A 21,635-nucleotide genomic window follows, 5' to 3' on the forward strand; every position below is an offset into this window, starting at 1 on the left:
TTATAGGCTGTGGAAGCCAGATTTAAATTAGAAAACCACCAAACTTAAAAATGAAAACCAGCAATCCTAGTTAGTAGTCATGTTAGATTGGTGTTCAACATACAATTAAAATAAAAACTGGTGAGCTCAGAATCAAAACAATTTGTCCTCATTTTAAATCTACCGGTAGTTTAAATATCGCTACATACATTGATTTATCTTTATTTGCTGCAGATTGTGAGACAGTTAGTACCTAAGAAAACAAATTGATTTGTAAGCTATTGTGCTAAGTTTAAAAGAATTAATGTAGCCTGTAACCAATGATATTCCCATTATAAGTATTCATAAAACAAATTGATTTGTAAGCTATTGTGCTAAGTTTAAAAGAATTAATGTAGCCTGTAACCAATGATATTCCCATTATAAGTATTCATAAAAAATGAGGATATCATGAATTCTGATATCAACTTCTTGGTGCTCTAATTGTAGTTTCAGAGAAAAATGTGACAATCTTGGTTCTTGAGATCAATGTGAAAATGAACTACACATTATAACATATGTTCACATGAGGCCTGACAACAGGAAAGATAATGAAGATTGCACCTGAAATGCACAACACAGTAAAGCAAGCTGTACATCAAATTTCAGGTCTGAGTTGCAGTTCCTAAGAGAAATGAAATTAACATTTAATGTTAAAGACAGAAACAGGCAGAAGAACAATAAAATATACTTGCTCCAAAATCATTTTGTCATTTGTAAATTGGTGCCTTTTCAAAATCTAAGCTTGATTCAAACAAACCTTCTGAAGTTCAGTGTCTGGTATACTGCCTGTTTCTTCAATGATAGATAACTCTCCTTCTGGTGCTGGTGTTGTTATTATTATTGGTATAGTGGGTGTGTCTGACTTCTCTTCTGTAGACAAACTAGTGGACATTTCATCTCGGTCAAAATCCTAGAGTAAAAAATATATGTGATATAAAAAAAAGGTAAGTACCATTTAATATCCAGTAGAAGTCTGACTTGGGGATAATTCATGAGACAAAAAACATTCAGATATAAGCCATTTACACAATGAGAACAAAAAAGTGTGAAAAACTTATTCTCAATATTGATCACAAATGTGAGCTTAAAACTTTTAATTAATCACTGTTTTCTATGAAAAAGGTAAGAAAACTGGTGCTATCAAAATTTTATAAATTCTAATCATATGTGTGAGCTAAAAATTGTTCTGTACCTCACTATCATAAACAACAGGATCCAGTATACCAAGTTGCATTAACATCTGTTGGTATGTTGTTGTTACACTTATGCCCTCATCTTTCAGAATATTCCAGTAGAATGCTAGATCCTGTCTATTTGATGGATTCTTCTTGGATTCATCAAGGAAACCTTCCAAAATCCTGGAATTCAAATAATAATATCACATAAATATTCAAGGGGCTGTGAGGTTGTAAATATATATAGTATTCAGTAGCCTGTCAAAAAAAGGGTTGTGGCTAGAACCCTTCTCAAAAAAAATGTTTGACTGCTATTCTAATTAATTAGAATTGTCAGTTTTTATGGTGAAGGTCATGGTTCTCTCAAGGTGATCTGGTTTCCTATACAAAGACCACCACAAAATAGAAAAGGTTGCTAAAAGTGGAATAACACATCAACAACCAATCATTCAATCATTAATATTCAACTTAGTATGAGGTACCAGTATTCTCCAGGTTCAATGACTTATTAATACAGAATACTGGTACATGAATAAAAAGTTTATCTTTTTCATTCTTTTAAATTTCTAGAAAAAAAACCATCAAACTAAAACAGGTATGATATGTCAGTCAATATCATTAAATTAAAAAAGAATGTAATAAAAACGATGAGTTAAAATTTTAAAATTATCATGCAACTGCCAGCAATACCAGGCAAACCAAAATCTACAAAATGGTGAAATATAGTAAATATGGATCATAGGGATAGACAGCAAACAAACAACATAAGTTAAGCAAAATAGACATGTATTTAGGTCTCCAACTTATGTGTGTATATTGTACATTTATACAAATTACTTATTGACAAAATTATATATTTGATAGTAAATCTATTGAAAAAAAAACTTACACAGGATCCGTCAACACCTTAACAAGAGTTTTTATGTCACCAGCACTCAACAGTTGCCATGGTAACTCTTCAATGGTTCTCTGACAAAATGGCTGCTTCAGAAAAAACTTTGCTACATGACTGTGGAACTTCTTCTTCTGTTCTTTCCATTCGTTTTCTGGTTCATTAGATGTAGCAGCAGATCCACCGCCTGCTTTTAAAGAATCTAGAAAATATAAATATATAAATGTCAACCGAGGGTAGGTTCTTTGTGGTCATAAAAAAAAAATTTGGATGGCAAAGTAAAACTGGTACAACAGGACTTAAACAGACACCTTTTTTGATGAATTTCAAAGCATGTCCAAACAGTAAAAATAAAATCATGAAAATGTTTTATTTTCTCATTGTATTTTAATTAAACTATCCTAAAAAGTTTTTTAAAGAATATTTTCATCTTGTTAAAATTATATGCATGCTCCAAAATTTACAAAAAGGGTCTGCATTGAATACAAAATAAATAATATTTATTTTGGGTTTTATTCATCTTCAAAATTTAGACAGAAAAAAATACAGCTTGTCATTCAAAATTCATACACATTTATCTATTAGACTCTTTAGATCCAGTGTAAGTACATTTATTATTACCAGACATGAATAGAATATGTACTGGGGTAAATTTTGCATATATCTGCTGTTATTCAGAGAAAATGATTCAATGAATTTCTTAGTTTACACCTGCAATCTTTATTTTAATCAAAAATCTATGTTTATTGACAAGAATTGTTATCAGTGTTGACCTACATTAACAGACTTACAACTGTAGCTTTGAATTTGAAATTGAAATAGTGTCATAGTGACCTACTTTATATAGTGTTTATACTCTTTAGTGATACATCTAATAGTATGTGATTATTGAACCTACATTTTGATTATTTGAAGAATTTTAGAATTTTACAAATTTAAGCTGATAGAAACAGTGAACAAGAAGCCAACTGGTGTTAAATTTAAGATTTTAAGCATCTTTAAAAAACAAAAAATATATTTTAACATCTAAGAAATATTAAGCATGGTAAATGTGTAAAAGAAGCTATATTTTTTTTAATTTATTAATTTCTATTTCTGATATTGAAATAAAACAATTTCAAAGTTGAACACAAATACAAGAACAGTTAAAGGGTACCAAAATATACATGGCCTATCATAAACTCATTCTGAAATAGACCTTGTCTTAAAACTTGACTAAGTGGTTATGCTGCCACCGTTAATGTCAATTCAAGGTGGCCACAATACCAGAAAAACATACCGTCCATGATGGTCATATTCAATGACAAAATCAAAGTTATGTACTCTTCCTTATAATATTATGGTGTGTAAAACTTAAAATAAGGCATACACACTGAGCAATTATGAATTAAATTTGTTTTCAAACAATTAAAATCTGTAAAACCTTACATTTTGAATATTTATACATGATAAATAAAAGTGATAGACTTTGATAATTTTTAAGATGAAAACATACATATGGAACAACATCAACCACAATATCAAATTGGGGAGGGGGATTTTTCCAAGGTTATATATGACTGTCAATGCAGCTTAAAACAGTATATTAGAAAGGATACATGGTAAGCAAATTTGTTAAGGTGTTACATATCATGTTTTCATTTAAAGCAAACCTGTAAATAAAATTGACAATTCAGAATTTTATTTATGAAGGGTCAAAAAGCATATTATTGCATAGCAATATAATATTTTCCACAGAGAGTAACCAAAAGTTAGTGTGCAATAAATTCTAATATTGCAGTAATGCCATAAATCTTCAAAACTCATGACGTCATTAACAACAAAATCTTAGTTTAATCCAATTTTGGCTTTAAAATATTATATTGCTATACAATAAAAGGGTTATTGCATAAATATTGGAGAATATTGTCCCTCGTAGAACATATATTGCACTCACAAGCTCGTGCAATATAAATTTCTACTCTGGACAATATTCCTCAATATTCATGCAATATCCCTATAATACAATGAACAAGTAAATTATAAGAATTATATTTGAGTGCCTTAAAACAATATCATTGTGTCACTTTTCCATTGAAGTATAGCAATAACAAATTTCAATGATATTACTTCTAGATTAATCGCTGAAAAAATGTTCCAGTAATTGTACTAATTCATACCAAATATGTCACTGGTTAAAATAAATTTTGCTAAGTGATAAATACAATAAGTTTCTGAAATATGCTTTTCTGGCAACAAGCAGTAACATTGTTTGAATTTGTTTTTTTCCAAAATTGAAAAAAAATATCAAACTTTCAAAAAATTTCAAAATCCTATAAATAGCTTTGCCAAAAAGAATATATCTACATTGATTTGAATTAAGGCACATATGTTAATGGTTAGTCCAGGTCTAATAACACTGTTATGATGTAAGGCAGGGATTTCTCAAACCTACGGAGACTAAACTGCTTCATTTGGTTCTTTTTACTGTCTTTCTTTTTAGCACCTCCTAAAATAGCATGCATATATACATAATATTGGACTAAGAGACTAACAGGAAGGATAAAATCTAAGACACAAAGCAATGTGTGAGCATGGCGGATCTTCGACTTGTTTATCTGACATGTCCTTATGACAAGGAACACAAGTCTAGTTGTCACGTAGTTAAGTCAATATCAGAAAACAGCAAACAAACTAATTTTTAGTTCTGGGCAAAAGAAATTTTAACATCTGCATCAAAAACAGGTCAAAACTATCTTATACCTTAGATTTTCTTGCATAATATAAAACTTTAAAGATGATTTTCTTATACAAAAAAAATTCTTTGAACTAACATTTATAATAGGTTTCTTCATTTCAAAATTTCTAAATGATATTTCTTATTAAATCACTATGAGGAACAAAATAAATATTGTATACACAAACAAAATTTTTAAGCAACAAACTCAATATTTTTTATATAAAAAAAATTCTGTAATTTTTGCCTTTAAAATTTATTTTTCAGATTTACCACGGAAGAAAAAAACGAACAGAATCAGGAAATTTAAGAAAGAAAAACATTAGATAAAACTTTAATTGAGCTCAATACACAATCCACAACTGATGGTAGCAATATTAGCATGCAGCATGCAGATGCTATTTTATGAAACTGTGAAACAACAATCATTTCATGAAGTATTAAAATTCAAGCCTGATGATATTTTGGATAATGATATTTTTAAAATATAGAAAAATAATTGGGGGTTATAAAACCCATCAAAATTGTGTTCAGTACTTACTATCATGACTATCAAACAGGTTGAGACAAAATATGTGTAAACAATTTTGATATATTTTCAATGTAAGGGAAAAGCTTTTTTTTCTTCTGCAATACTTACGTAATAAAACATATTCCACTATTTCTTTCAAATGCTGGTGAGAAAAGTCTAATAAACCATTTGCTTTCTCAAGAAGGAAGTTGCCAATGCAATTTCTGAACTGCAACCAATCATAACTTTTCACCTCTCTCGTGTTACAATAACCAAGAGTCTGTAATATTGTAAGCACTTCCTCAACTGTTAATCCTCCTCGACATACAGCAAACAACCGTAGGGTATCAGGTATCCAACCTTCTAATTCTTTTTAAAAAAGCAAAGAAAAGTCATGATTATTGATATGGTTGCATAGTATTCAAAGGGAGATAACTCAAATTTATTTCTATTCTAACACTTTTACATTTTCAATGGTAATAACACATAAAGCTCAGCTTCATGTCAATATTATTATGGTTTACCTGTTAACTATGATATGTCTTTTTTTTAATAAGTCATGATGATGCTGTTTGAATTAAAGGATAGCTATACACAAATACAAAAATACAAAAAAAAGTTCTAAAATTAAATAATTATGTATATGTATGTATGTTACTTAATCTACAAGTCAACGCAAAAGATGCAAGGCAAATACTGTCAAAAGTTCCCTACAATGTTGTTTATGTTAATTGGAGAATTGGTGTCAATTGAAGACCTTATTTGACATTTGGATTAGAGCCAATTTCCTAATGCTTGTAAAGTATTAGACTTATGTTGGCTTGCTTGCTTTGTTAGTATAAATGTTTACTTAAGCGTTGTTTTTAAGATTGACATCTGCATATTATATAGATGGGCATAGTTAAACCTGTATATATTATATTTAAATTTGGTAGGATGTCATCCCAATTGCAATTGTTAAACATACAAAGCAAGCAAGCTACCCAAAGTCTTACTTGACATGCATTAGGAAATTAGCTCTAATAGTTATCAAAGGTACCAGGATTATAATTTAGTACGCCAGACGCGCATTTCGTCTACATAAGACTCATCAGTGACGCTCATATCTAATTCAGTAGTTAACATCTATTTACCAAGAAAAATATGTTGCCAGATGTATTGTATATACATATGTCTATTGTTTGAAGACTGTATATGTTTCCCTCTATATATATTTTAGTTATTTTCAGTTGCTGTCTCAAACATATATCAAACATATTTTTTCATTTACAACTATAATGGGCTAGTCTTTTTCAATTGAACTGTGGTGGCTAGTTGTCTCATTGGCAATCATATGACATCTCCTTATTTTATAAAGTAATGCTCGACTTCAGAGACTCCTCATGGAGTCTCAATTGTGTGATTACTTGGCTATTTTTATTGTGATTTTTTTTATTACCAGACCAAATATTTCAAGATTGTTTATTTGATAATCTAGGACTGTGTTCTTGATTATTTGATTATCTTGTTTAAATTTTTTTTTAATGATTATGCGATTATAATGGCAAAATAATTGTGATTATGATTACTTGGACATACCCATGAGGGGCCTCACTACAGTAACTATACCCTACCTAATTCAGCTTCATCTTCGGCATCTCCATACAAACTTTCTTTATTCCAACTGTATTCCTTTGTCCATCGTTGAAAACATCGAACACATAAGTCCCTTAATGATGAAATTTTGTCATAAGTCTCGTCCAGATATTCTGCTAAATTTGAATGAACACTGTAAGATTCTATTTCATTTCCTAATATATTCAAAAATAGCGGATTTTTTGTTAGTTTGACATCATTGATTTGTTGATAGTGGTTTTTATTTAACAAGTGAAAATGCTGTTGCATGTGTTCTTCAAGAAATTGCATTTGTAATTGAATGGTACTGAAAACAGGCATTGATAACAATGTACAGTCTTGTCTCCGTGAGAGTCCATGATACACTAAGTCTGACCTACTCATTGTACAGATGATCTTACACTGGGGCGGGAATGGAAAAGGCAGCCACTGTAGTTCTTTAACCTACAAAAAAACATTCTTTAGTATTATATAGTGAACACAAAGGGATTGAAGCAAGAAAAACTGCAGATTTTGGTGATTAGATCTGAAATACATCTCCCTATTTTCAACAGGAATAACCCACTTACTACAAGTAATTCAAAGTACAAATGTATAGAAACAAGAATGTGTCCATAGTACAAAGATGTCCGCTACATGTTGCTAGTTAAATTCAATTTGTGACAGTTAAATCTACATTCTACGAAGGCCAAGCTTAAATCTCCCAAGTAGGAGTCTTATAGATGGAGGCACACAATGAAAACTCAACTTTGTACAGCTGCTTGCCAAAAATTTAAGTCAATTTGTACAAAATGTGAAATTTTTGATGTTTTTTTTTAATTCATTCAACATATTAAAAATTGAAATATTATCAAAAGGAAGATGGTATATATCTGACAGGTTAAAAATATGATAACATATTACAGTTCATTGCTGTCAAGGAGCTGACCAACTATGACGTCGTTGTGTCGAGTAATTTCTGAGAGAAAAGGATGGACAGACAGACTGACAGACAGGATAATTACAATTTAAGCAGATATTTTACCTGTCTGATAGTTTTACCAAGTGTTGCACCAATTTCATCCAAACCATCAATAACAATAACAGAGGGACCTAACGATGCCACAGCATTAAAGGCTTCACAGACTTCCTGGAAGGTCCATGGTCGACCATTGTCTGACACCACTGTTGATTCCCTGTCTGAAAAAGAAGAAAAACTTTATTTTATTAGCTTTGTTTACTTCATCAGACATACTTTCTTATTTATCAATTGGACATTATCATCTTAATTTCACAAATATGCCTTTCAAATATCTACTAATTTAAATGTGAAAAATGCAATTGTTTTGTTATAAATAACAGAGTTAGTTTTCTCAATTCAGTTGTTTCATATTTTGCCTGGGCCTTAAATGGCTGACTATATGGAATGGGTTTTTCTCACTGTTGAAGGCTGCATGGTTACTTATAACAGGTTACATCCACTTCATTTTAACTATGATGGATAGTTGTCTCATTGGCAATTAAACCACATTTACTTATTTTTATATAAAATATATTTTAAAAACATAGAAACAGAATAAAATACAAACTAGAGATTATAAGATGAATTTGATTACAGATGGGAACTTTTAATATGTTACTTTTATAATCTTTATTCCTTTGTCTTGGCATTATCCCAAGATTTTGGACTAACACACTTTATTAAACCTTTTCCTATTTCAAATTTATGAAGATTAATCTATAGTTAAATATATTCAGGTGAACTTGAAATTAATCTATTTGTTGACTTTAAAATATAATTCTCTATGCATAGATATAATAGTAATTATTATGCTGGCCAAAGTTGGTTCAATTCATATTTAAAGTATAATAAAAGAAAAACATCGTTGAATATCATATTGAAAGTTTTAGAGGAAAAGAGTTGACTTAGTAGAAATTTATTCTATATAATAAGTATTGGCAAAGAAAGACTAAAGTGGAACATTTATATTCAGTATATATAGCGTTGGGTTTTGTAAGCCTTATTTTGTGAGAAAAAAAAATTGTCATGGTATTTTCTTGTGTTGTCTGTTTATCATGGTGTTATCTAGTGTTGTTTTCTTTGAGTTGTATGGTATTTCCTGGTGTTGTTTTCTTTTAATTATGGTGATTTCTGGTGTTATTTATTTATGATGTATTTAGTTACCTAAAAATTTGCCAAGCACTTGAGATTTTTAATAAGACCACATGGACAGATGCACAGATGGAAGCTCTGTACTTCTATAGCTATGTCCCCACACATAGCCAGACCAGGGCTTCCAAAACGGTCATATATTCCGGACAATTGTATAATGTCCGGTAAAAGTCCGGCTGGGAAAAGCATGAAACGGTCTTTTACTCTTTAGATATCAAGGCTTTTTCGGTCATTTTTACATAATTCACGATCTTTTTGACCCAATATTTTGCCTTGAACAGCCACACATTTCTGGTCATAAAAGTGACATGATGATTAATTACTATATTTTGCCAAAATGCACTGTTTTTATGTTATTTATATGTTTTTATATTGGTCCATAAGCTCCTTAGAGCTTGTGTTGCTTATTTGTACTCATGCCGAATCAAAATAAAGTTTTCTTATCTTATCTTATCAAAGCAACCCCTTCTTCATTACTTTCTAATTTTAATCAAGGCTAATTAGTTGTTGGACACTTCTTCTTCAATCAGTCATGCTTTGTAAACCTACATGGATTTTACATATCCGTATATGGTCCTTGTTTTACCATTGTCATGTCAAAATCCGATTTGAAAACGAAAGTAAAGTTTTTGACAACATCATTTTGCACAAATAAAGAGTCTAAGGCAGATATGAGCACGCTGATGTGCACACTTTGAATGATGCACTGTCAATTTAACAGTTTAAGTCAGAACATCAAGTTCATATCAAAGTAAAGTTTAATTACGTTTTTTTAAATCTAATGTCAATCTTTGGGATGGCCATCTGATTCCTATAATTTATTTAAATTGCCTTTTGTGACTTAGTCTTATGGATAAAATCGGGATCAGATATAAAATGTCCGGCTGGCTCAAATATTTTTTGGAAGCCCTGAGCCAGACAGGAGACAAAAAAGTATTAAAATGCTACAAAATAACTGAATCATAAATACCTTGTCTGAGAAATTCATAGCGTAATTCCTGTATGCATTGTCGTAAGAAGTATGCAATGTCAGTATTTTTGGAACATGATCCAGTATATTGATGAATGACTTTTATCTCTGGGTTTTCAGATTTAAACTTTTTAATCCAGTTGGCTATAAGAGTGCTTTTCCCACAGCCTCTGTCTCCATAAACAGACAATATTGACTTGTATTTTATTTCTACAGATTTTCTGAAAATATAATGGAATGTTTAAATATTATTAATATACATGTACACCATCTCACAATTTTATTTTACAATGTATTTTCAGAGTTAATGATTACATCAATGAAATGTAGAATGAATAACTTTTGGAGTCAGTTACAGGGTAACTTCATGTACGAGTTAAGTTTTATATATATATGTGTAATTTATGATCAATGGACAGATGATGATGAACATCCAGTAGCAAATATTACATATTGTTGAGATGGAGAAAATGTTGATTCTAAATGAATATGACAGCAAAATTGAGCAAATTATACCAATTTTTAAGTCTTTGGTTTTACCTCCGCTGAGAGCAAACCCAAAAACTCCCTGACTCAAAGTTAGCAAACTACTGCAAGACAATTGAGGGGGTAGTGATATATGAAAATATTTATGAACTCCCTTCAGTTTAGCGACATTTCTTATTGCAAATTAATATTAGACCTTTTAATTTTCTTTTCAAAATCCATTTAAGCCTTATAATCTTTAGAGTACGCAGAATTTGAACTCGTGAATTTGAACACAATGAACTTCACATACATGTACAAAGTAACAATGACATATTTGTAGTACAATTTAATAACTTTCCCTCATGCATTGTGATATTATTTTTTTGTATTAAATAGAGATTAATCTAATTCCAAAATTTAAAAATTTAACATATCAACACAAAAAAGTAACAACTCTATAGAATGTACATCAAAATGAAAGGCAACAGTAAAAGCTGCTATTCATTCTCCAGACTGAGTTTTAAAAAACCTTATCCCCCTCCCCCCTTCCCCCCCCCTCTAGCACACATAAAGACTAGTGATCTGCAGAGGTAATCTCACTTTTTCTTCAACATTTTTGTAAGTGTATGAGTTCTAAGTTTTGATAACTCTGCTTCAGGTTCAAATGAGGGTTCATCAAGGGCAGTAAGAGCAAATTCAGTCATTTTTTCCATGGCAGTCTTGGTAGCAGGGGAGGTAATGAACACTTGACGTCGAACTTCAGCAAATGTCTCATTTGCTGCCCAATCTCTGTATTCTTCTTGATCTGTAATTAAAAAAATAATCAAATTTACATATTTATTTTTTTGGCTCTTTATAATATATATAAAACCTGAAAATGATGACATATATCAATAAAAAAATCAGCCTGATCATTCAAACGTATGTAAACCTATGTACATGTATGTATGTCAATGTTTGTTAACTGCCCTATATAAAAAATGTGATGCTGATCAATGCTAGTTAAAAATCTAAGAACTGGCAAACAGGATGTGATTGTGTACCAGATTTTTAAATTGATTTAAATACATTGTATAAATAATCATGATATAATATATATGTAAAAGCTCAATATGATGAATTCCAGACAAATTGTCATTCCTAAATACAGGTTCTGAGATAATTATTACACTTATGTTGTACATTGTAAATGTTGTACATGTACATATTTTGTTACATCGATCTAAATCATTGCAAACAAATTCTAAATTGAAATGAAAAAATCAGTAACTATCACAGTGAAAAGGCGGAATTATTTTGCAAGATTGAGTGGTTTTCTAAATTATCATGTATACATGGGAAGCAGCAGCAGATGCATACATGACAAAATATCCCAATTTGTTCACTATGGTGAACTACCTCCTGACGCTGCCATCATGTTCAGTAGATGCTGAACGTGGCTTTTCAAGGTAACAATAAAAATTGATATGTGTCAGCAACAATAATAATATCTATCATTAAAAGATAACTACAAGTCTAAAAAATAAGCATTCATGATTCACATTTAGTTTAAAGTTGTGATGTAAAACCAATGCAAATTTTAACTTTGACTCCACATGGAACTCAACAACTGGTGTATGTTTTTTTCAAGATAATGATTTAAAGTTAGCATGGAAAAATTATTATAGGCTGTGGTGTCGAAGTATAAATGTTACTGTCTTCTCTCAATTGAGTTGAACATATTGATTAATTCAAGAAATACTTGTTTATTTTAAACAGCATGAAGATGATCAAGAATGATTGGCGGTCAAGGCTTAGCGCCAACAACCTGTCTGACTTGATGCTTGTTTCTTTGGAAACAGAAAATGTTGATGCCTTTGACCCAACAAAAGCCATTCACCTCTGGAGTACTGAGGGTGTAAGATCAAGACGACCCTTCTATAAAGACAACCTGAAAAAGGTATCTATGGCCATAGCCTTCTATTAAAGTTAAAACTTTGTAAAAACAAGTCCTTGACAGTTGTGGGTTAATAGGCTGTTGGGTCGACCTTTGTGTCCTCTCATCATGCTTTTTTTATTGTCACACATTTTTCCATCATAAACTTTAAACTAAACCATGTGAAGTATCCCATATAGACTGTCCTTGTTTAACTTTTCATTTAATACTAGAAATTATTTTTATATCTTTCAGAGTTGTACAGATGACATCCTCATTGATGTTGCAACTTCTGCTGAAGTGGAGATGGAGGTCAATGAGGATGAAGAAATTGAAACTGACAATGATTATAATTTGGTACAAAATGTATATCTTGAGGCAGAAAAGTTGGAGGATGAGGATGATAGCATCAGTGATGATGAGGATGAACTATATTATAATAACAAAGACATTCTATCTCTACAACAGAAATCATATAAACTGTTCCAAGAATTAATGGAAAATTAAAATATTAACTGATTGTTATTCTTTTTTCTAAATAATTCTGGAATAAAAGGTTTAATAACCCCATCAAACAAAGCCTTACAAATCGTCTCCAATTGCAGGCATCTCATTTTTTTCAAAATTTCTTCAGGGACCCAGAGGAAGTTCAGGAAGAATACAATAAATTGCACTAAATATTAGCTTTTATCTAAAAAAAAAACAAAATATTTTCAAAATTCAAATGAACATTTGTGTGCTTTTGAGGTGCTCAGATGGCAGGAAATTGCATCTAATTTTGAAAAATTTTCTTGGGGGGGCATGCCCCCAAACCCCCCTAGAAATTTCGGGCCGCGTTGCGGCCCTCACCGGTGATAGTAATGGCCTACCAGGACTACCAAATATTTTTTCTTGGTGGTCCTGTGGACTACATAGCATATAATGTTAGTGTCTAACCCTGAAATAGCGTAATTTATTTCATTTTTGTGCCTTTTATGGCCATCTTAATCATACAGTATAGGTTTTCTCATTGTTGAAAGACGTAAGGTGACAGCTAGCTGGCCTATAATTATTTACATCCACTTCATCATGTTCATTTGAACTTTAGTACAATAATTATAAGTTGTCTCATTGGCAATCATACCAAATCTCATTATTTTTATGTATATATATATATTTAGTGACAGAGAGAGTGGGTTTTTTTTCAAAGAGATTCTACTATACTGTGACGAAATTACCGCCCATCAATCAGTGACCTTTCACTCACATCTCAACCAATGATTTTACGCACATGTAGTACCTTTTATAAATTGATAAGTTCCTGTAGATATAAAAGTCTAAGAATACAAATATACAAAGATAGTATACATTTGCATGTTATAGTCTATATTTTATTACCAAAAAAGCAGTTTAAATATTTTGTTAACTTTTGAATGAGTTTCTTACCTAAAATCTCAATTGGATACTCCAAAAAAGGGAACACATTTTCTATAATAACACTCCAGTCTTTCATCACATAATTTCCAAGCTCTTCCAATGTTTTGAAGAATCGTACAGGAATACCCTTATTAACAATTCTTTGCTTTAAATCCCTAATGTTCAAGTCAGCATATTCACTGTCTGGTAAATGTATTTGACTCAACTTTTCTTTCTCTTCTGATGGTAAATGTCCATACTTATGATTCAAATGTTCAGGTTGACGATAATAAAAATGGCAGTGTTTTGTATTGTTAAGAAAGGCAGCTTGAATAATTTCTAATTCGGTCAAACTGGTATTTTGATGACCTTCTTGTAAAACCCAATCATAACCTGCTGATGCGGCGATAAGGTAGTTTTTGTCCAACCAATCAGCATCTTCGTTGATTTTAAATCGTTTTGGCAGTTTTGGAGCATCTAGAGATCGGTAGGGTCCATATGTCTCGCCAAGAAGACATATGAAATAAGGACAGCAATTACAAATGTAATCTAGTAGTAGTTTTAACAAATGACCATTCACGACTTGTTCATCATCGTTTTCCCATCGAATATCAACGGGTGAGAAATATCCTCCTCGTAATTTACAAATCTCACGTAGTTTTGGAAATACATTTTCCAGTAAAAAATCTCTTTCTTCACTAAAATCTCCTGGTGTTGAGCAAATATAAGGTTTGACTGGTTTCCTAATATGAAATTTCTGGTTTTGTTCTGGTTCCTCATCCTCATCTTCATCAAAGATGTAACCCTCCATCACCATATTGGTTTTACTGAAACTTTACTCACTAAAGCATTATGGATAATCTTACATCTTTCATTTCACTGTTTTACTTTTACTACCCTTCTTTGATTTTTGACTTCATGTTGCTATCATGTTAATTTCATCTGAAAAATAAAATAAAATGTATTAACATTGACATATTTCTGTATGTTGCCATTATCTAACAGACAAGAAGAATAAAAAATACATCAGATAAATTTAGCTCCAGTTTTAAAGAACAGCTGCCAGTTGACGTCACCTAAAAATGATGTAAACTAAACCATGAAATTTTTGCACTGGCCAATTTCATGATTTTCTTTTCATATCACCATTTTGCTGTATTATTTTGACTTTTAGATATTATTCAAAATGTTTTTAACTCATTCCAATATTCTTCCTGACGAGTTTTAATTCAAGAAAAAAAACCTGCCTACAGTATTTTTCAACCTTTATAGTAGCAAATGATTTTCAAATATACCCAAGTTTCTAATATATACAGTTATTAATCCTAAAGGTTTCCACCTCAGGTCGTAAATTTCTCAAGCCTCCTACTTGCAACCAAGCAATTTCAAGAGCCCTTTGAAACTGAATATTCGTTAGCCTCAAAGGATTATCCTGAGATAGCCTGTATCGTATAAATTGTTCACTTATATGATATTCAAACAAATCCAGGTCCTGTTTTCTCTGACAATAGCTAAACAAACTGTCTCGCTTTTTTAACAATATGGTAAATAAATTGAGTAATTAAATATTTAAACGTAAAATGAATGTTTACCAACTGCTCTTCAAATGACCATGAAATTTACATTTTGTATTCATATATGAACGAGAAAAGATAAAAGCAATTTATAATTCTGATATTGGTTAAGATAAATGTTTTTAATAAAAGGAATAGTTTTTCTTTTGTCAAAATACATTTGCAGTCAAGAAACAGTCAATATACATTATGTACAACTGTTTATTTGATTGTAAAGGAAGAAAAAAAGGTCAGGGGAAATGCATTGACATATACATGTTGATTTGTCTTATTCTGTTAATGAAAAATCTCAATACAATTATAAACATCTACGATATGCAGGAATCTTTCAATTAACTTGAGCAAAAACTTATCAGAAAATAAGACCGTGGTGCTGAAATCATTTGAATATATATGTATATCTATTTTGTATAGAACAATGGTCGTTGAAATGCACTTTTCTACTATAAAAGTATTTTTCAAATAAAATAGATAATAGAGAATATAGAATATAGAGATGAAAATCAATAAGAATACGAACTAACAATGAAAAAAACGCATCTATGATCTACATATTCACTTTGTGGCCTTCAAACTTATAATGGACAAGTTCATCAACCATACTCAAACATCGTGAGCTACATTTGTAAATGTCTTTTGACACATTGCAATTGAATATACTATAGACAGAGCCAAAAATTTAATTTCTTGGATGTTTGAATTTACAATTTTTACGATCAGCAAAAAAAGTATAGAAATTTGTATTTATTCAAAGTTATTTGAGCATATAAATTTTTGTGGTTCACCTATAACGACAAAATCCATGAAATTTTTTTTCCAACAATAAAAATGGATCTATAACATTGATGAATTTTGCATCACTGTTGTAATACCTTTTTTAGATGTATAACATTTACAAAACACCTGCTGCCATTATTTTTTTTTGGTGTACAGTATATGAACTGTAAACACATCCATTAGTTCACTACAGACACGTGTAAAGCTTTGAAACATTTTGCTATTGATTATAAATATTTAAGGCAATACAAAATTGATATACTTGTACATTAGACATTTCATTTTTCACCATTTTGTTCTTTTTTACTAAATGAATCCATAATCTTTATTTTTAAATGACAGCTAAGAATGTTTATTGTTTTCAATTTATAGATAAAATACTTACGAAAAACATGAAAAAAGGCAAGCCAAAATCCTAAATTGAATTCCGTTATTAAAGAGTCCAAAAAGATTATATCATATCAATAATAGACTAGTACTGTTTTGCTAATCCATATATTACTTTTTGTCCTTCTTACGTAGATACTTACGTAACAGGCAAACAAAAATTTGAACATAAATTGTCTTCTTTGAGAGTACAAAAAGATAATACAATGTCACTTACACTTTGACAATTTATTATACAAATCAGGATGTAAAAAATAACTTATCCATAACTTGAAATTACTTGCATGAAAGTTGACACAATGGGTTTAACCACCCCAGTTTAATTCAATATAACAACAAATAAATGCAGATATGCATGGGACATGTTACTTAACATTGTTAACGAAATCCAGACAACTTAAGACGATTATATATCTATAGTAAACATAATACTTACAAACACACAGAGAATTCACTATTTAAATGTCTCAGATTAACTAAAAACTAGGTAACAAATTTTCTGAAATACACACAGTTAAATCTTTAAAGATATTTTCAAAATATTAAGTCACAAAGGCAATAAAGTTGATACAACTTTTGCGTATTTAATTAATATCATTTTGTACAATACAAAGAGGCATTAAAAAAATGTTTAAAACTTCCTGGTTCTGTATATGTAGAACCCTAATTTTCCTGTCTATCATTTTATAAAAAAAAAATTGGATAAGAATCTTTAAAGTCCAGAACATTTCCCTCATGAACAATGAACAAAAATTTCTAAATTAAAATTTGTTTCTATATATCATGTTTTCTGCCAAGACATGAAACAAGTATATCATTTTAAAGGCCTTAAATTTCTGTGACAAAGTAGCAAATTATGAAAATATGAAATACTTTCTCGTGTCAATAAAATCTGTTTAATCGTTTAAAAAATTTCCCTGACATGACTGACAATTTACATTAATTAAATCATACTTACAATTCAGATTAAATATAAACAGTGTATAGCAAGTGCCAACTATTATAAGAGATCACAAATGTAGCATATTGCTATAAGTTTCAAAGAGACGAAGTAAAAGATTATCGATATCAATGGACTCAAAAATCCATCAATTTCACGGCTCCTACTCATATACCATTTTATTAGCTAAATGAATTTGAAAGTCTTCTCAAATGATTACTACCGACTTCACAAATACAAGCAATAAAATTTTAAATGTCCCTCTAAACATTTTAAAATAAAAGTCAAGTCATAAAGATGTTTACACCAGTCGATGATGGCTCCGTATTAATTGTTATAGGTTTAAATTTTCTTGTCATGGCAAGTTTTCACTTTTTGATCAATATATATATATCTAATGTCATATTGGATGTTACAATACGGAACCCATCACGCAAATTGCCAATTTTATGATTTTAATTAAAGCAGCCTTTAAAGTGTTAAAGAAATTACATGTTACAATATTTATTCTTAAAAGGACTGAAGTTCTTATTTTCTTTGACAAATGATGTGCAGCAAAAACAAAATCAATAACATCATAAATCAATCATGGGAAATGTATGAACAGAACTTGTTTATATGATCTGGTAGATGGTTATTTGAATTTTACGTACATGTAATAACATTGCTTTTGGGATGTCTTATTGGAAAATCATAACAAATCTCCTCATTCACTTTCTTTAAGAATGTGGATTACGAAGAGAAAATCTAAGTTTATATTTATAATAGGTAATGAATTTTTTTTCATGAAGAAAAAAAATAGTAGTTAAGTTTGTCATTACAGGGTTGAAAATTGTATAGAAATACATGTTTAATACGGTTGAATTTTCCCATTATGCAGTATAACAACCCTGGCTAAAATTTGACATCTATTTGGCTGTGAGTGATGTACAAATGTATAAATATATATGCAACAGCTTTTTGTCCAAATAAGGATCTTAAATTGTTATGATGCAGTGCTCCCTGCATATTAAAGAACCCTTAGCTTGCACTAACTCAGTAAGAGCTATGTAGGTATGCCTGCTGCATGCCAAGATTTCTGTGGCTATTTTCAACATTCATATCTACGATCATCTGCCAGTGGCAATCCAAATTTACTGCCAGTCAACATATATTTACATGTACTTTGCAGAACCTACCTATAGTATTATAGTTTAATTGTTCTCACCCTTCATATGCATGAAATATTCAATACTGGACATATATATAGAACCAAAAATTTGCGAAAGCAAATTTACAGATCTAACATTGTTGGGTTGATGTTTAGACGAGTTGTATATACATTATGTACACAGCCATGTATCACCATCATTGATGGCGATCCGATGGACACATCTGTTGTAGGGTTGTCACTGACTCAGACGTACTTATGAATATAATTATTTTCTGTGACTGTATCTTACATTAATTTGTAGGATCCTTTACTATAGATAATTTAGCTGATCTGTAACAATAACATCTTCATGCCTTATATATCATGTACTGTAGTACGCCGCTAGATTAATAACTGACGAGGAAAGGTAACATATGCCCACCGAAAGCTCTTTATTTGAGAGCCCAGGTGGTCGTGTGGTCTAGCGGGACGGCTGCAGTGCAGGCGATTTGGTGTCACGATATCACAGTAGCATGGGTTCGAATCCCGGCGAGGGAAGAACCAAAAATTTGCGAAAGCAAATTTACAGATCTAACATTGTTGGGTTGATGTTTAGACGAGTTGTATATATATATATATATATATTTAGCAAGAACAGTCAAGCAATCTATCTTTGATAAGACAATCCCCTACAAATTTTATTCACAACAAAATTGTGTCAATTGAATAACAGTTTTTCTACTTTTATTTATGATTTTGAATTACCGGTAAGACATTTTTAAAACAATGATCGAACATGTATGACTTTTATAAGACATCTTTGCCTACACTTTTCCCCCAAAAATAAAGTCAGCTATAACTTATCAAGAAGGGGGATGGGGGGGGGGGGGGGGGGTCATTTAAAAACCCTTATCAAATTGAAGTTTCAACAAAAATCTTAATTCTTTTTTCAGATTGATCAATATACTCACTGTAAATCAAACCACAACTGCAATTTTAAATGTAAAATTACAGAAGATAAAACATAATAAATAATACATGTATTTGATGCAGCAGGTGGTTTTTCAAATAAAGCTTAGCTGATCTCGACAGCCTGATTCAGATGAGAAGAAAAGATACTGATGTTTATACAGAACATATATGTTATCACTTTCACCAAGATTTTTTAATAATACATGTAGTACGAAGGGAAAATTTGAAGGGAAATCTAAAGATGCCATTATTTTTATCAACATAAAAGTGAATGCTACTCTTCCCTAGAAAAAAAAGTGAAATATACGAATTTCAAAGATTCTACAACCGTATTTTTGTGTCGTTTCTCGCGTTACTTTTTGCTTCCGAAGAGCATAACGCTGACTGATTTATAGATAATTGTCACCGGCAAATTCGTAACTTTTGCTTTCAAATAACAAAGACCATCGACCAATAAGAATAGTGAGAAGAAAATGCTGAGAACTATTAAGTATTTATGTAGCAGATGTAAGAACAGTGGCGTGACTTTTGTGTCCAATTTCGTAACGCAAATTTTAGATGATGTAATCTGCTTTGTTGTAATAGAATTCTTAAAAACAATATGCAAATATGAACTCTCGCGAGATGTTCAAACAGGTAAATCATAGATGATTTACATTCTTGTTTTAAGCTTCTTAATAATTAAGTAAGAAAATGACGTTATCGTTATGCGTTACATTTCACACGAAACAGAAGTCCAGTTATTTATTAAAATTGTTATTGTCCTTAAGTTCTAATCATTTCCCGTCACACGTGAAACATGTGACTAATATGTGATCACGCCCTTACAGCCGGTCATACGATATACTAGTTCTAAACATTGTTTTTGTTTCCAACGGGATGTTAGCAAACATAATCTGTAGACTTGTTTCGTCTTGTTTAAAAGAGGAAAATACAATTGTCAAAGAGATTGCGCCGGTGGTCTGTTATTTTTCCTATGTGCATAATGTTACATACGATCCTGTGTGAAAATAAATGCCCCATGACTTGACAAAATCGATTTCATATTTGACAGACGTTAGAACACACTTCGTTTCCCGATAATGACGTGAAGAGTCCTTGGAAAAATCAATCGAAATTACGTCTCTTATCATTGTACCAATGCTCGTTGGATTGATTTAACTTCAGCAGTAAATATTACTGGATATTTTAGGTGAATAAATATAATTTAATAAAAAATACATGTTAATATACCGTTACACTTGGAATGTACAAAGTGAGCATCTTTGTCACAGTTTTTAATTAATATTTTTTATTCATGTTCTGCAAACACTTATCAGAAACGCAATAAACTTGTCAAAGGAGAATTAAACTTTTATCATGCATGACTTGAAAGGAAGTACTTTATTGATTTTAGCCCACTAAAGTAGGTTAAAATGTGGAAACCATGTAGATGGTGTACAGGTCACAAGTATCACATTGTGCCTATTTTAAAAATTTTAATTCCAAGTTAAAAGTTTTTTTCTTTACTGGATTTAAAGAATGTTACATTGCCAATGATTTGGAATAAATTGTATATAACTGGAATATCAAAACAAAATATAAATACATTTTTTTGGCTTACTAAACATCAAGATACAACGATTATGGTATCATGTATCAATGAAGAAAAAATGGAAATTTCTGAATAAATTGTACTAATTGTTTTCAAAACAAGCACATATTTAGGAGTTTTATAATACTGTTGGTGAAACCATACTGTTACATTAAAGATGGATTTTAAGAAAAAGTATACTGTTCAGATAATTTTAAGCAGATTTTGCAAGAAAATAAAACGTTAAAAAATGCTTTCGGTTTCTTATGGTTTCCTGTCGCATTTAAAAAAAAAATTAATTTAACATTGAAAATAGATTTTAAATATTAACATGAAGCAAGTAACACTAGTAATGGTGTTCATTTATGTCTTATGAAATATATTGTGCAAAATAAAGAAAATAAAGATTTCCTGTAAGGTTTCTTGTCACATAAACGGTGTATCAAAATGT

General features: G+C 30.6%; 1 protein-coding gene across 3 annotated transcripts in view; it reads right to left on the reverse strand.

Moving 5' to 3' along the window:
* Positions 1-21,635, reverse strand: part of LOC134682936 (TPR repeat-containing protein DDB_G0287407-like) — a 50,880-nt gene that overhangs the window by 22,971 nt on the left and 6,274 nt on the right. The window contains exons 1-11 of one of the 3 annotated variants that reach the window (XM_063541876.1): positions 16,711-16,774; positions 13,860-14,771; positions 11,120-11,324; positions 10,052-10,272; positions 7,954-8,108; positions 6,929-7,373; positions 5,445-5,684; positions 4,523-4,576; positions 2,086-2,290; positions 1,214-1,379; positions 779-931 (exon numbers count right to left, since the gene is read on the reverse strand). In XM_063541876.1, the coding sequence (XP_063397946.1) occupies positions 779-931; positions 1,214-1,379; positions 2,086-2,290; positions 4,523-4,576; positions 5,445-5,684; positions 6,929-7,373; positions 7,954-8,108; positions 10,052-10,272; positions 11,120-11,324; positions 13,860-14,646 (2,631 nt within the window). In that variant the 5' untranslated portion in view covers positions 14,647-14,771; positions 16,711-16,774. Of the gene's footprint in view, positions 1-778; positions 932-1,213; positions 1,380-2,085; positions 2,291-4,522; positions 4,577-5,444; positions 5,685-6,928; positions 7,374-7,953; positions 8,109-10,051; positions 10,273-11,119; positions 11,325-13,859; positions 14,772-16,710; positions 16,776-21,635 lie in introns of those variants that run through there. The other 2 variants (XM_063541884.1, XM_063541890.1) reach the window with 2 other exon arrangements.

Source organism: Mytilus trossulus, chromosome 1 (assembly GCF_036588685.1).
Source record: "Mytilus trossulus isolate FHL-02 chromosome 1, PNRI_Mtr1.1.1.hap1, whole genome shotgun sequence".
NCBI lineage: Eukaryota > Metazoa > Mollusca > Bivalvia > Mytilida > Mytilidae > Mytilus > Mytilus trossulus.